This window comes from Carassius auratus, unplaced genomic scaffold (assembly GCF_003368295.1).
Source record: "Carassius auratus strain Wakin unplaced genomic scaffold, ASM336829v1 scaf_tig00215419, whole genome shotgun sequence".
NCBI classification, from domain to species: Eukaryota; Metazoa; Chordata; class Actinopteri; order Cypriniformes; family Cyprinidae; genus Carassius; species Carassius auratus.
Genome location: NW_020528080.1, coordinates 283099 through 297166, shown reverse-complemented (window position 1 = coordinate 297166; position 14068 = coordinate 283099). Strand labels below are relative to the sequence as shown.

General features: G+C 37.5%; 1 protein-coding gene across 1 annotated transcript in view; it reads right to left on the bottom strand.

Moving 5' to 3' along the window:
• The window catches only part of LOC113094791 (cadherin-10), a 54209-nt gene that overhangs the window by 14098 nt on the left and 26043 nt on the right, over positions 1 to 14068 (bottom strand). Inside the window, exons 4-8 of the mRNA XM_026260448.1 lie at positions 9868 to 9987; positions 9107 to 9274; positions 7181 to 7368; positions 6217 to 6470; positions 293 to 429 (exon numbers count right to left, since the gene is read on the bottom strand). Coding sequence (XP_026116233.1) covers positions 293 to 429; positions 6217 to 6470; positions 7181 to 7368; positions 9107 to 9274; positions 9868 to 9987 — 867 coding nt within the window. The remainder of the gene's footprint in view (positions 1 to 292; positions 430 to 6216; positions 6471 to 7180; positions 7369 to 9106; positions 9275 to 9867; positions 9988 to 14068) is intronic.

The following is a 14068-nucleotide window of genomic DNA, read 5'->3' as shown; positions in this document are numbered from 1 at the left end:
ACAACTCAAGGTGACAGTTTGATTTTTGTCATCAGTCATTTATTGTTTTGCTCTGGTTTAAGCCATTTCTGAAAATATCTTGAGGCTCTAGAAGTTTTAGTCCATTGTATAGCACATTATTTGAACAGGTTTGAACAAACAAAAAACTGAAAATTAATTTCCTACCATATCTAGTTCATGATTTGAAAGTGAAATATTGAATTAAAAGGCAAGAGCTTTCCGGATTGTTATAAGTAAACCTTGCTGCATTACCCCATTTTTATATCAGCAAAGGCTCACAATGCAAACTTACTGAGTTCGGTTGCCAGAACAGAGATGTTGTGCCATTTGGAAGTTTCTCTGTCCAGACCCTGCAGTGTGCTGATGGTCCCATTGTTAGAATCGATGTTAAACAGTCTCTCCAGGTCTGTGTGGCGATCAATGGTGTATCTAAAACAAGAATGACAGTAATGAATGCAAGACAATGGAGCTCTGATTATGTTCAGGCACAGGGACCGAATGTTCTCAGTGTTTTAAAGTGTTGTAAACACGGCTCCACGAAGTGAAAAAGGGTACATCACACACCCATAATCAAGGGCCCAGAACATTGCCTATGTGGTCCACCAAATAAATCAGCCCAGACTGGTTTAATTTTCCTTCAAGCAGTAGGACATATTTGATTTGACATCTCTATTAGAGAACAAATTTGCCCTCGTCAAACGCATCGATGTTAGTTACACGCCGAGGACAACAAACTATACATTGTACCTCTGCCTACAAACTACCCTGCTGAAAAGACCAGATATTGAATTCTCATGCCGGTCCGGACTGATTTACAGCATCAATAATAATAAAAAAGTATTTACCCTCTTGGAAGTTTTTATGTTCTGCTGTTTTACAGCAAGGAATAATAGAGGATTAATGAGCTATTTGGACATAGTTTACCTGAAAAATCTTGTTTTGTGCCATTGTGGAAATAGCTCTACTTATTGGTTAAAGTTATTAAGCATACAATCATTATTTGATACATAAATATGAGTCAATTGGCCACACCTTTGAACTGGAATTTGAATTGGAATGACAGGAAGTGAAGTTTACAGAAATGCAATTAAAACCAATGGAATAAGTACTTTAAAAAAAGTTAATTTGACAAGAAACTACTATTTTTACTATATGTCTTGTTTGATTATTTGTGTTACTTGTGGTTTCTTTGTAATTATTTGTGAAACTGAACATTTCTGAGTGAAAAGTGTTTCAAACTACACCAACAGCATTTCCCTTTTCTGGATAAAAACAATATTTCTATGCCTGTTTTATTAAAATTCAAGAAAGGAATTTGAATTAAAATGCTTTTTTCAAGTCAAATCTGAATGACACACATTCTTGTAATTCAATGTTTTAGCAAACAACCTTCAGCTTTGCACACGATTCTAATGTTTCCCCATTCTTCTTTTCAATACTACTTCACCTTCGACAGGTTATAAGGACATTATGATTCTACCCATAAATACTAGTTTGGAAATCTGGACTCAGGCCACTCCAGAACACAAGTTTTTTTTTTTTTTTTTGGCCGTATTTGACTTCATGCTTCTGGTCATTGTCTTGCTGGAAAACAGATCTCTTCCTGCAGGTGCCTTGCAGACCCCATCAGATTTTCCTCCAGGGTTTCTGTGTATTTTACCCTAAAAAGCCTTCCAGAGCCTTCTGCAGAGAAGCATTTATGCCCCACAGCGTGATGCTGCCACCACCATGATTCACAGTGGGGACAATCAGTTTCTGCTGATGCTCTGTTTAGTTTATGCCAGACGTGGCATTTATTTTAATGGCCAGAAAGCTCAATTTTAGACACATCAGATCATAGAACCATCTTCCAGCTGGCTTCAAAGTCTCCCACATGCCTTCTGTAGCCGAGATGTCATATGACAGTTTTTTAGCAGTTGCTTTCTCTTTTCCGCTCTGACTGGTGAAGGACACGGGTAACAGATGTCGAATGTCTTTCCAATCTCAGGTACCGATGCTTGTAACCTTTTTTGAGTTTCTTTCTTGCACAGTGTCGCATATTTTAAGGACTTCCTCCTCTAGGTAGATTGCCAGGCTCTTTCCGTTTCTTAATTATTGATTTTAACAGTACTCTAGGGGACATTCAATGACTTAAAAATCATCTTGTACTTATCCCCTGCCTTATGCATTTCAATTACTTTCTGCTGGAAGTGTTTTTTATGGTGTACGTTCTGCCACAATGACTCACCAGAAGTTGGACCTTCCAGATAGAAGTGTATTCAGACCACAATCAATTCAAAACCCTTGACTACACACAAATGTTTTTTATTGAACTATTTATGTAATCAAAACAAAGTTAGATACATACATAAATATCATATTTAAAACTTATGAAACTAGTAATGTTGGTTTTTATATTTTATATTCTGAACTATTTTTAGATCACTTTATTTATTTAATTAATTTATTTACTATTAATTCCATTGTGATTGCACTGTTACTCCAAACACCATTAGTTATGGCAGTTAGTATTTGTTTCATTGGTACATCTGTAAATTTATATGACTTGCACTCCCTATTTTATTTCTATTCTCAATACTGGCATCTGCTAAATGACTAAATGTAAATGAAAAAACCTTATTGATTGATTGATTGTATGCTGTCAGATCTTCGTTTATGATGGTTGTTGACCTAGGAAATCTTGCACATAACACACTGATATGCTTCTAATATCCAAATCCATTAAAGGATTTTTAGGCTGCATTAATTAGGTAAACCGGAACCGGGAACACTTCACATAACACCCGATGTACTTGCTACATCATTAGAAGAATGGCATCTACGCTAATATTAGTCTGTTTCTCTCTTATTCCGAGTTCACTGTAGCCACCAGATCCAGTCTGTGTCCAGATCAGAGGGTCACTGCAGTCGCCGGGATCCAGTACGTATCCAGACCAGATGGTGGATCAGCATCTACAAAGGACCTCTACAGCACTGAAAGACAGCGGAGACCAGGACAACTAGAGCCCCAGATAGAGATCCCCTGTAAAGACCTTGCCTCAGATGACCACCGGGACAATACCACAGGAAACAGATGATTCTTCTGCCAATCTGACTTTGCTGCAACCTGGAATTGAACTGCTGGTTTCGTCTGGTCAGAGGAGAACTAGCCCCCCAACTGAGCCTGGTTTCTCCCAAGGTTTTTTCTACATTCTGTCCCCAATGGAGTTTTGGTTCCTTGCCGCTGTCGCCTTTGGCTTGCTTAGTTGGGGTCACTTCATTTACAGTGATATCGTTGACTTGATTGCAAATGATTGCACAGATACTATTTAAACTGAACTGATATTATGACATCACTGCATTCAATGATGAACTGCCTTTAACTGTCATTTTACATTACTGCGTTGCATTGCATTGTTTTCCTAATTAATGTTGTTCAGTTGCTTTGACGCAATCCTTTTTGTTTAAAGCGCTATATAAATATGGTGACTTGACTTGACTCCAGCATTCAAAACTATTTTTCTTAAAAATTTTCAGCAGAATACTGGTACCTTGGTGCCAGTAAGTACAATTTTTTAGTAACCAATTATGCATCGAATAGCCAGCTGTAACGAACACCTTCCTAGCTGAAGCAACTAGCAACTATCAATTATCCTTAACCGCATATTGCGTGTTGTGAATTGTGAAGTGGCTCGTTTGAAAGAGCCTGAATGCTAATCACTCTGTTGATCTCCTGCCTTTTGTTTTCATGCAATAAGAAAAGGAAATATTTCCTATTAAACCCATTTATCAATGTCAGCTTACATATTCTGCTGACATTTAAATATGCAACTGAGCGTGACGTGCATGAGTAAGCCAGAAGGACAAGCTTTTCAGACAATCGCTCACAAGTGCGCACGTGGACAGGAGACGAGAGACAAGACACACTCTTTCACACCAACTTTGTAACTTATAAAAGTCAGAATTCAGAAAGGAAAGGAGGGCGGGGGGGGATAAAACAGCGCCTGTATTCATCTCGCCAAACTTCCGGAGGGAAATCACCAACTGAGGCCCCATGAATAATTTGCTTTTTCCCCCGTCTTCACACACATACACACGCACACGCTTGGGAACATGTTGATGGATTGGATTTAACCGAGCACAAAGCATCTGATCAACATCCAAAATGTGGAAGGCAAAGACGTGTTCTGCTTGATTTAAAATACACTGCAATGAACTTTATGTTCTGATGCTTTGGGAGACACTTTTCAAGGTGTCATTTTGCTGTTTCCCCCCCCGCTGTACCTTTTATTTGTGTTTAAAGTGAAAGCAACCACTTGTTTGTTCGCTGCATATTCAAAAGCATTTAATTACTGAGTCCCTTTGTTCAAATCTCTACTGGACCGTTAAATTACCTGTTACAATGGCTAAGATTATCTGTTGACAGAAGCCTCCTTATTAGCTAAATAAGCCTTTGGATGGTAATGAAACTAATATAATGAGTACAACAGAAAGCATCACAAAGCTAGTATGAGCATTAAATAATTAAAGCAGAATCAAGATTCTTCATTATGTTAAAACAGCAACTTTCAGACACTCAAAACATCCTTGCTATTTATTAAAACTGTTTTTATTTTGAGTTTAATATTTAAAATTGTGTAATTATTTTAAACGAGTCAAATTAATATTCTTTCTCAAATATTCTCACTCACACTCACTCACTTCTAAAATAAATTTTATAAATGTTTATTTCTTTAATATGTATATTATATGAAATACTGTTCTTATAAGTTTATTAATGCTACTTTAATCCGTATTTAAAATTGTATTTTAAAATAAACAATAATTAAATGTAAAATAATAAATTAAGGTAGTGAAATTGGTCTAATTCATATTTTACACACACACACGCATAATGACCATGTGAATAATCACTACACATCACATAAAATGAAGCAGCACGATCATCATATCTTCCTTGTTCTAAAGCGAATAGGCCTTAGTCACGTTAGATGTCAAGTCACCTTCATTTCTATAGTGCTTTAAAAGGTTTTCACAACACACATTGGCAATTCGTCAGCTGAACAGCTGGTATATCCAACAGTACAATCCATTGAATGCACTGCACGTCTATCCCTCACAGGCTCATTTTCATTCCTGTCAAAAATTAAATATTGTGATACACTGACTAAGGTCAATTATATGCCTATTAGACAAAGTCCCTTTCAAGAAAAGTCTGTTTACTCGGTGGCCAAGTGGAAGTTATTTCTGGGATGCAAGAACAAGTCATATCTATTTCAATAGGGAAATCTTGAAATCTCTTAACTCATAAAAAAAATACAAAAAAATACAAAAGAATAAAAAAAATAATAATTACAATCTGATCTCAAAAAAATGTTGTTCGATTTACTCAATTAGCATTAAATAAGTTTATATTTTCAGCCAGACCAGCCGTTTTACATGTGCAGTCCTGTGCATGCATCCAAATTGCGTATTAAGTATTACATTTGAAATTTAATTTACTACATGACTGTTAAAAAGTACTTTCTATATAGTATGATTATGGGTGGTATTAATGAAATTTGAATGTACTACATCCACAATGTTGTTACTATCACATGACCAACCAGAGTCAGTTGAGTTGCTTCACTTTCATTAATAAATCCTCTCCCATGGGAAAGTAAAGTGTCCATTGAATGCACACTTGGTTATCCATTTTCGCCAACCGATTTGCAAATACTATGAATTTGGATACACTATTCTATTCTTTTGGCGTACTGTTTTTTTGCATACAATAAAGTAGCGAAGTATTCGATTTCAGACACAGTATTTGTCTATGATATCCACAGTAACTTTACTAATTTGCCATTGGTTATTTTATTTAGAAGGTAGGACTTATGCCGCCATATTGCGTGTTGAATTTTCTCCCATTCTTAGTAATGTGAGCACCCCAGCTTGGTATTTCTATAGTCTTGTTATTAGATGATTAGAAAATTGAGGTAATAAAGCTTAAGTGAAAGTGATGTGACATTCAGCCAAGTATGGTGACCCATACTCAGAATTTATGCTATGCATTTAACCCATCCGAAATGCACACACACACACACACACACACACAACCCTTTCGATTGCCAGTCCGACTCTCCGACTAACCATTAGGCCACGACTTCCCTTCCTTAACAATTCCTAACAACCGAGTAGAATTGTATAATTAATTGTTTATGCTTGTGAAGTTCAGTATGTTTAAAAGTTACTCACTTTACCAGGTGGTTGATTGTATCAGGGTCTCGAGCGGACACCGTACCAACTGAGCTGCCGGCGGGGGTGTCTTCATCTACTTCAAAAATGTACATGGCCCGACTGAAGACCGGAGGCTCGTCCACATCCGTGACCGTGATCCTGACAATCGCCGTGTCGCTGAAAGGCCCCAGTTGTTCAAAGCGTCGATCTATATGTGTATTGGTCACCTGCACCCGTAGTGAGTACAACCTCTTACTCTCGTAATCTAGTTGCTGAACAGGAGAAAGGTTACAAGATCAAAGATAAGATGGTTAGTCCGGTCTTCACAACCTCTCTGAATAAAGAAAGGCTTACTTTTCTAAAATGCTTTTTCTCGGGTCTATTCGGTCACAGATTAATGACATGCACTAGCAATGTCGCCATAAACTTTTCTAAATCGAAAGCTCATTTTTGCATACGAATGCTTATCGCTTTCCCTTTTCTTCCGAGTTGAATGTCTTTTTCATAAAGGCAGGGCATGGTGCTTTAATGCAGACTTTTAATTATTAAACGATTAAAGACTCAAGGTGCGATCTTTTACCTTTCGCCCATTCAGGCCTTCTTCCGTAGCTATCTTTCATTCTAGTTAAAGCAATAAGATTTGCATAATTGTCTGAGTCTCGTCAAAGCCTGACCTGACAGAGAGAGGAAATAAGCTATAGGCAGATTTCAGCAGGCGAATAGATCCCCGTGCCACACAAAAGGGAAAAAGGGACTTTTTGGGCTGTGAATAGAATTAAGTACCTTTGTAAAGTTGATAGGACACGAAGGCTTCGATTTAGGGGATTACTTTCTAAGCACTTTGCTTCGTATGGGTGCGTGCATGCGTACGAAATAATGAGAGAATGAGAATGAGGGAAAGACCGGCAGATGGTGCAGATTTTATTTCCAACCTCCGACTTACAGTGTAATGCTTTAAACTTTGGATATAGGGCCTGTTTACCTTCTTCACCGTTATCACCCCTTCCTGGCTGGTGCTGTCTGTGATTATATTGAACACATCTTGCCCATCACCATCCAGGATGGAGTACCACATCTCTGCGTTCTCTCCCACATCCGCGTCATACGCTTTGATCCGGCCCACTGGTGATCCGATTCCAGTTGACTCTGGAGTGGAGAGATGGTAGGTACCTGGAGAAGGAGAGCATAATAAATCAATTGAGTAAACAGGCAGGTGTTTGTACGAGCTCTTTGTTCTCGAGCGAGCCGCTTCGGCGTGCATTTGTCTATTTGTTTATCCTTCTCTTGGGGAAAAGCAGAGCAGCCTCTCAGTGGTTATTCTTTAATAGAATTTCAGCTCCGATGAGCCATTGGAGAAGGTTCTTTTTAAACCCAGTTTGTGATGTGGCTCTTGTATTGGATTTGAGACTGTGGCAAAGAGAGAAGGATTATCACCCCAAATGAAGCTCCCGCTGTGCTCTCTTTCTCTCGCTCCATCTCTCTGTCTTCTAGTTTTTATCCTTCTTTCTCTATCCACCCTTCTCTCTCACTCTATAAAAGCCTCTTTCTGTGGAGATTTTGTTCTGGGTTCACATTGTGACTCATTCTGGTCAGTCGGAGAAATGGGCCCCGAGCATTTCCATGATAATTTGGCTGAACTGTGACGTACTGTACGTGTGTTGCAGTTCTTATGAAATATCACTTGCAAAACTTCCCATCCGAACAGTTGATTTCATATGCTCATTATCTGCAAATCCAAGCACAATTCTGCTCATAATTACTCTGATAATCTAGCCTGCATCCATTTTAATAGTTGACTGGCAGTTTTTAAAGATTTTTAAAGATTTTCACTAAACTTTAATGGAATATTTTGTTGTATGAATATCTGAACATTCAATATATCAGAATGAAGAAGATACCTTCTACTTAAAACATTGATACATACATTGAAAAAAATGTATGTGTGTAAAAAATGAATAAATGTTTTATTCTAGCTTCAAGCTTGTAGGTTGTTGAATGTAGGTAGGTTTCATAAAAGAAAGTAACATTTTGAGCCAAAAGCTGAGAAAATTGCATTTTATCAAATACTATATGTGGATAGTATTTAGTACAAGATCAAAGCAAAATGCAGTAGATTGCTACCATCAGCACCCCTAAGGCTCGCACAGTCCTTTACCACTTCCTGGACTGACATTTCACTCTGTAACATTTGGGAGTTTTCATTATGCGATAAGTGTTGATGATCGCACTATTTTTCATATCCATATGCTTACACAAGATCACTCGTTTCTGCAGCTTCCTCGTCTGTGCTTTTGAGCGAGTGATTCTAGACTCATTCAGGAGATGCGTAATAGTGCCCACTAGTGTATAACAGCGAGAATGCAGAAACCCGGAAAATTCCGTGTTTGGCGGGAAAAAGTTAATAAAGTTCCATTGAAATTAGTCATAATTTAGTTTTACTTTATCTAAAATTGGCAGTTTTTGTTAACATACCTTTTAAGGCCTCCATTTGTAAACTATCTCTTTTGGATTGAGAAGAAAGCTTTGCATTTTTTGTGGTAGATAATGGCTGCTTTGTACATCAAACCCTTTGAGTTAAAGATTTAAAGCAAGGGATACTATTCCTGTAGCTCGAATGGAAGATGATGCTGTTTACGATGCCAACATCAAGGTTTTGATTCCCTGAGAACACACACATTCATTTAATATAGCTTGAATGCTTTACCAGTTGCTTTGGGAAAGGTTTCTGTCAAATTTGATTTGATTTGAATTTGAAGTTCAGTTAATTCATTTGTAAAAAATGTATTTCACTGAACGCATAAACTGCGTTGAATCTGTGTTCCTTTCTAATTCAAAATCCAAAACTGATTTCAAGATGTCTCCTTCAGGTTAACACATGCATGTGAGAGGAGTGTGTGTGCTATCTTACTGTGCGGGAATCGAGGAGGACTGTTGTTGACATCCAAGAGAGTGATGTTGACTGTAGTGGTCCCGGAGAGACCTCCCATCTGTCCAGCCATGTCCTTAGCCTGAATCACCACCTGATAGTGCTCCCGGTTTTCTCGAATCATGTTCGGAAGGGCCGTCCTTATGACGCCTGACAGGATGGACGGACACAGGTTTTTTTTAGGTGCTATCTAATGAGCTTATCTGACTTCATTATTTATATCTTAATGTCATGCTAAAAAAGAAGGTTGACGAGAACAAAAAAAAAATTAATAAAAAACACAACCAAGGAAATTAATTCCCTGCCTTGGGATATTTAAAGAGTGAGTTTTAATTGAGTAGGATGTCAGTCTTCAAATGATGTTGTGATAAGGTTATTAGTCGAGAGAGCAAAATTATAATATATTTTTTTTTAAGCACCACACACTTAAATCATACTAAACTCACTAAAATAAATAAATTATTATATTAGAATAGATATAAATGATAAAAAAAATAAAATAAAAAAAAAATAAAAAAAAACTTTGTGTCTGTGTGTGCCTTCGTTTTCTTTATGCAAAATATAATTTATTATCCTCTAGATTTTGGGTGAAATATGATCAAGACATCTTTTCTCGACAGGCTTTATGCGCTTCACCCACACATGTATGAAAGCATGTTAGCCAATTCTGTATCACCTTACTATTGTATCCCATCTTTTAATCATTTCAGTCATGCCTGTTCTCTCATCTTTTCCCAGCTTACCCGTTTCAGGTTCGACTGAGAAATATGGCTGGCCCTGCAGTATGCTGTAAACCAGCTTGGCGCTGTTTCCATATGCTTCATCATCTGCATCAGTGGCTGTAACTCTTATTACGAATGCACCTTGAGAGAGAGAAAGCAAAAGAGAATTATAGAGAGAGGTATTTCAGACATAACATGACTGTAAAACATGATTCCCACATCCAGTATTAAAACCTCAACCATGATCAAAGCAGCGCATCCTAAAGGTGCACCATGAACGACAAATTCCTAGTTGTAAAAGTGGCTATTAGCCTATATGATGAGACCCCCTCCCTCCCAGCGTGAGCAGTGATCAAGGCGAATGCATGATCACTCGTGCTTTCATCCTCTCTATCTCGGTGTGCTTCTTATCTAAATCCTAGTCTCATAATTACTCCAGCTGCACGGTGAGATGGACATATCTGTAATTGTAGTTTTTCTTTTTCCCACTCTCTCTGGGTCATCCCATTCATTTTCCGCTCTGATGGAATCTGCTGTATGTTGCTGGGAAACGTCAGACTAATAATCTGCTCAAAGAAACATTATAATTAGACCAATTAATCTTAGAACTAACATGATTTTGGGGGGTTCTTTTCAGCCTGACACAGCTCTGGGCATCCGTAGGAGGGGGAAAAATGGTCTCTGATATGAAAAGCTCTTTGAAATTTGGCTATGGAGTAAAGTAAACCAACTCATTTGGCTGCTTATATTTGGCTCTACATTAATGTTCTACAATAGGCTAAGCAGTATATATTAAATATTCACATTTGAAATATTTTCTGCTGGTGATTCACAAGATGTCATAAGTAATTTTGCAAACCTTCCTCAACCCACTTCTCGCCAGTATGTAAGTGTCATTAAAGATGTTTAAATAGCTTCTCTAATTTTAACTTCAGTTGAAAAAAGGTTGGTATGTGTTGGTAAGGTTGATTAATTTCTGTGCATCAGTTTAAACTGGCATTTTCCATCTACAGTATGTATATATTTTAATAATACATGGGGATCAAAAATATTAAATATCTGTAAGAATCAATGTACACTCCATTCACTGTAATGATATAGCAAACAACATTTTTTTTTTTACATCTTTGCAAATGTATATATATATATATATATATATATATATATATATATATATATATATATATATATATATATATATATATATATATATATATATATATATATATATATATATAAACTGATTCCATTGCATAAGTATTCGACAGTTGAAAACTAGCTCAAGGCATTCATATCGATTGTAGATGTTACTACACTTTAAGTTAATCTGTGGCAAATTCAATTGAATGGGTATGATTTGGAAAGCAACAAACACATCTTAATAAAAGGTCCAACAGCTGAAAATGTATATCAGAGCAAAAAACAAGCCCTGAGGTCAAAATAACTGCCTGTAGAGTAGAGTAGAAAAAAAAATAATAATAAAAAAAATTGTACCAAAATAGATAGCCTTAATGAAAACCCAGTCCAGAGCATTCAGAACCTCAGACTGGGCAGAAGGTTCACCTTCCAACAGGACCCTAAGCACAGAGCAAGGGTGGATTAAAGAAAACTCTGTGAATGGTTTTCACTTGCTCCAAGAGCGCTCCACTGCTGTTCCATCAAGAGGACAATTCATGCCAACGGCCCGTAATATAAATGTATAATTTAGTCATGAAACTCTACACGACGCAGACTGACAGTTATTAACGTAAGTGATGATATTCACAGCGTAAAATGACTTGGCAAAAGCTGATTGTTTCATGTTGCATACGCAGCCAATGATCTTGTCGCTTTACATTTAAATGGCTGGTTAGCATTCACTTGAGCGTTTAAAGCCCGCTTTCAGAGTTCCTCTGAAACCTACCACCTTCCCCAGCTCCCCAGATCTGCTACGGGTTCGTTTATGTGCTATTTGTTCAGCAGCAGTATGTCTTAAATACTCATGGCACCATATCGGCGTATGCATTGGCAGTGGCAAGTTCCTGTACTTGCTTCTAGCAGCAGCAATAATCTACAACTACAGCAATAACCACCAGCAGCAGTGTAGCAGATCTATTCCGCCAAGACCAAATTAATTAACATTGTCATAACCATTACCACGCTAAAATCTTCCGAGAGTTGTCATGACTGAACTGCATATTTAGCAAGAACTCACATATTAAACACATTTATCTAGCTTGATACAGATGTATCACTCACATTAGAAAGAAAGTGAAAGCTATGATGATTATAGTTAAGGAATTTGTAGTATTAAATATGCTACACTATTTTACTATACTATTTTTTTTTAATGATGTAATGTTTTATTGATACATATATATATATATATATATATATATATATATATATATATATATATATATATATATATATATATATATATATATATATATATATATATTTTTTTTTATTATTATTATTAGTTTGATTGCTCTACATGAAAGTATTGTTGTGTTTTCAAGTGTGTAGTACACCATTGCCCACAACAAAAGTCTGATCTTGGCCTGGTCTCAGATAATAACTAGACAACGTTTCTCCTGCCACATGAAGGGCAAAATCACTCCTCATGCGTAGTTGCCAACAACCGTGCTTTCCATTACACTCACGGCTTCCTGTGAGTAGTTTCCTCAGAGGTTTCTCCGTTCTCATTTGTGTACTACTGACATCTTACTGTTTGTTCTTCTCAATAGACTTTAGAGGTGACTTCGCGGCTTCTCAGTCTCACCTCTGAAGGTGGACCGAATGCACATGTTGTTTCTGCCATGGATCAGCGGCGTCCTTGGCATCAACAAGACCTCCGCTGAGGTCTCCGAACGGCTCGAAGAATACTAATGAATGCGGAAACATCTGTCGGCCTCCGGTTGCATTCCGATAACACGGAGGGAAACAGTGTCAGTCTTCATGGATGGCCAGATCTGATTAACGGCAGGCACGTTCGCAACACATGGCCAGTTTGTTCGGCTTAAACACGAGTGCCACCGTGACCTCACGGTTTGGCAAGAAGAGCCGTTCCTGAATTCGTACACGGTCGGGAGAAAGCAAGAGCTCAAGTGAAGTGTCAAATGAGCACGGTGTCCCATTTATATCACGAAGTACCGGGGATGATGTAACTTTGAATCCCATGGAGAAATACGGATATGAAACAAAGAACTAGCCTGACGGAAAGAGAAACGGAAAAGAAAGGCTGAGCTTGGGTTTCAAGTGCAAAAGCCTGAGGGAAAAAGACTGTGGTCCATTTACAAGGCTACTTTTACCAGATTGTGTTGAATAAATAACTCTGGCCACAGTTGAACTGTTGGAACGTGGTGTGCTTTTACATCTGTGAGGGAAATAATATCGGTAGTGACAGCAAATCTGCAATGCATCATGTTAAGAATCTGAATTAAACAACATTGCTTGTAAAACACAGGTGCTTTGAGACCCTCAACAGCGGAGGCATAAAGGAGATCAGGCGCTGGAATGTAAGAATCCAACTGAGAGTCCCTGAAGCTTTAGTGGAGTGGTCTTGCATTCGTCAGAAAGGATGACTGGTAGTGTTTCACGCCTCAGGGATCCATCTTTTTAACAAACACGGTTGCATTAAGATCTATTCTCCAATGAGACATCCAGAACTTTAAATACCTTTAGGCTTTAATAACACATTTCTTTTTGATGTCGCATTGAAAATGTCATGACAAGGACGTGACGATAGCTCTGATTGGCCGATGACACCTCAAGAATGAAAACAGTCCCAAACCCTTCACTAGTGACTGAGCTGTGACTTGAAAGGCAGCAGACAGGGAAAAAATATTAGTCAATTTCATGCTTCAAAAAATGCTGGGGACTAGTGAAGCATCTGCTATAATATATTTAAATAATTGTGATTTCTGACAGCATGTTGCTTGCAAACTTTATTTGTTTCTTTATTTGCATTGCATCAGACAACACAGCAACTTTTGAATAGTCACTGAAATAGAAATGCTGTTTTGGTGTAGTTATGGCATTTATCAGCAGGAGTTTACTAACCTGTTCTAACAGTTAATTTTCTAGTCCTGTTTCTTCTTCTTTTTATACTGTAATTCGAGAGTGAGATAAGCAGTGAATCCTTGTTTTCTATGGACAATGATAAATGTGATAACTAACATGATAATTAATGTCTAATTACATTTCTCCTTTCAACAGAACTGATGGAAAAAGCATCTAA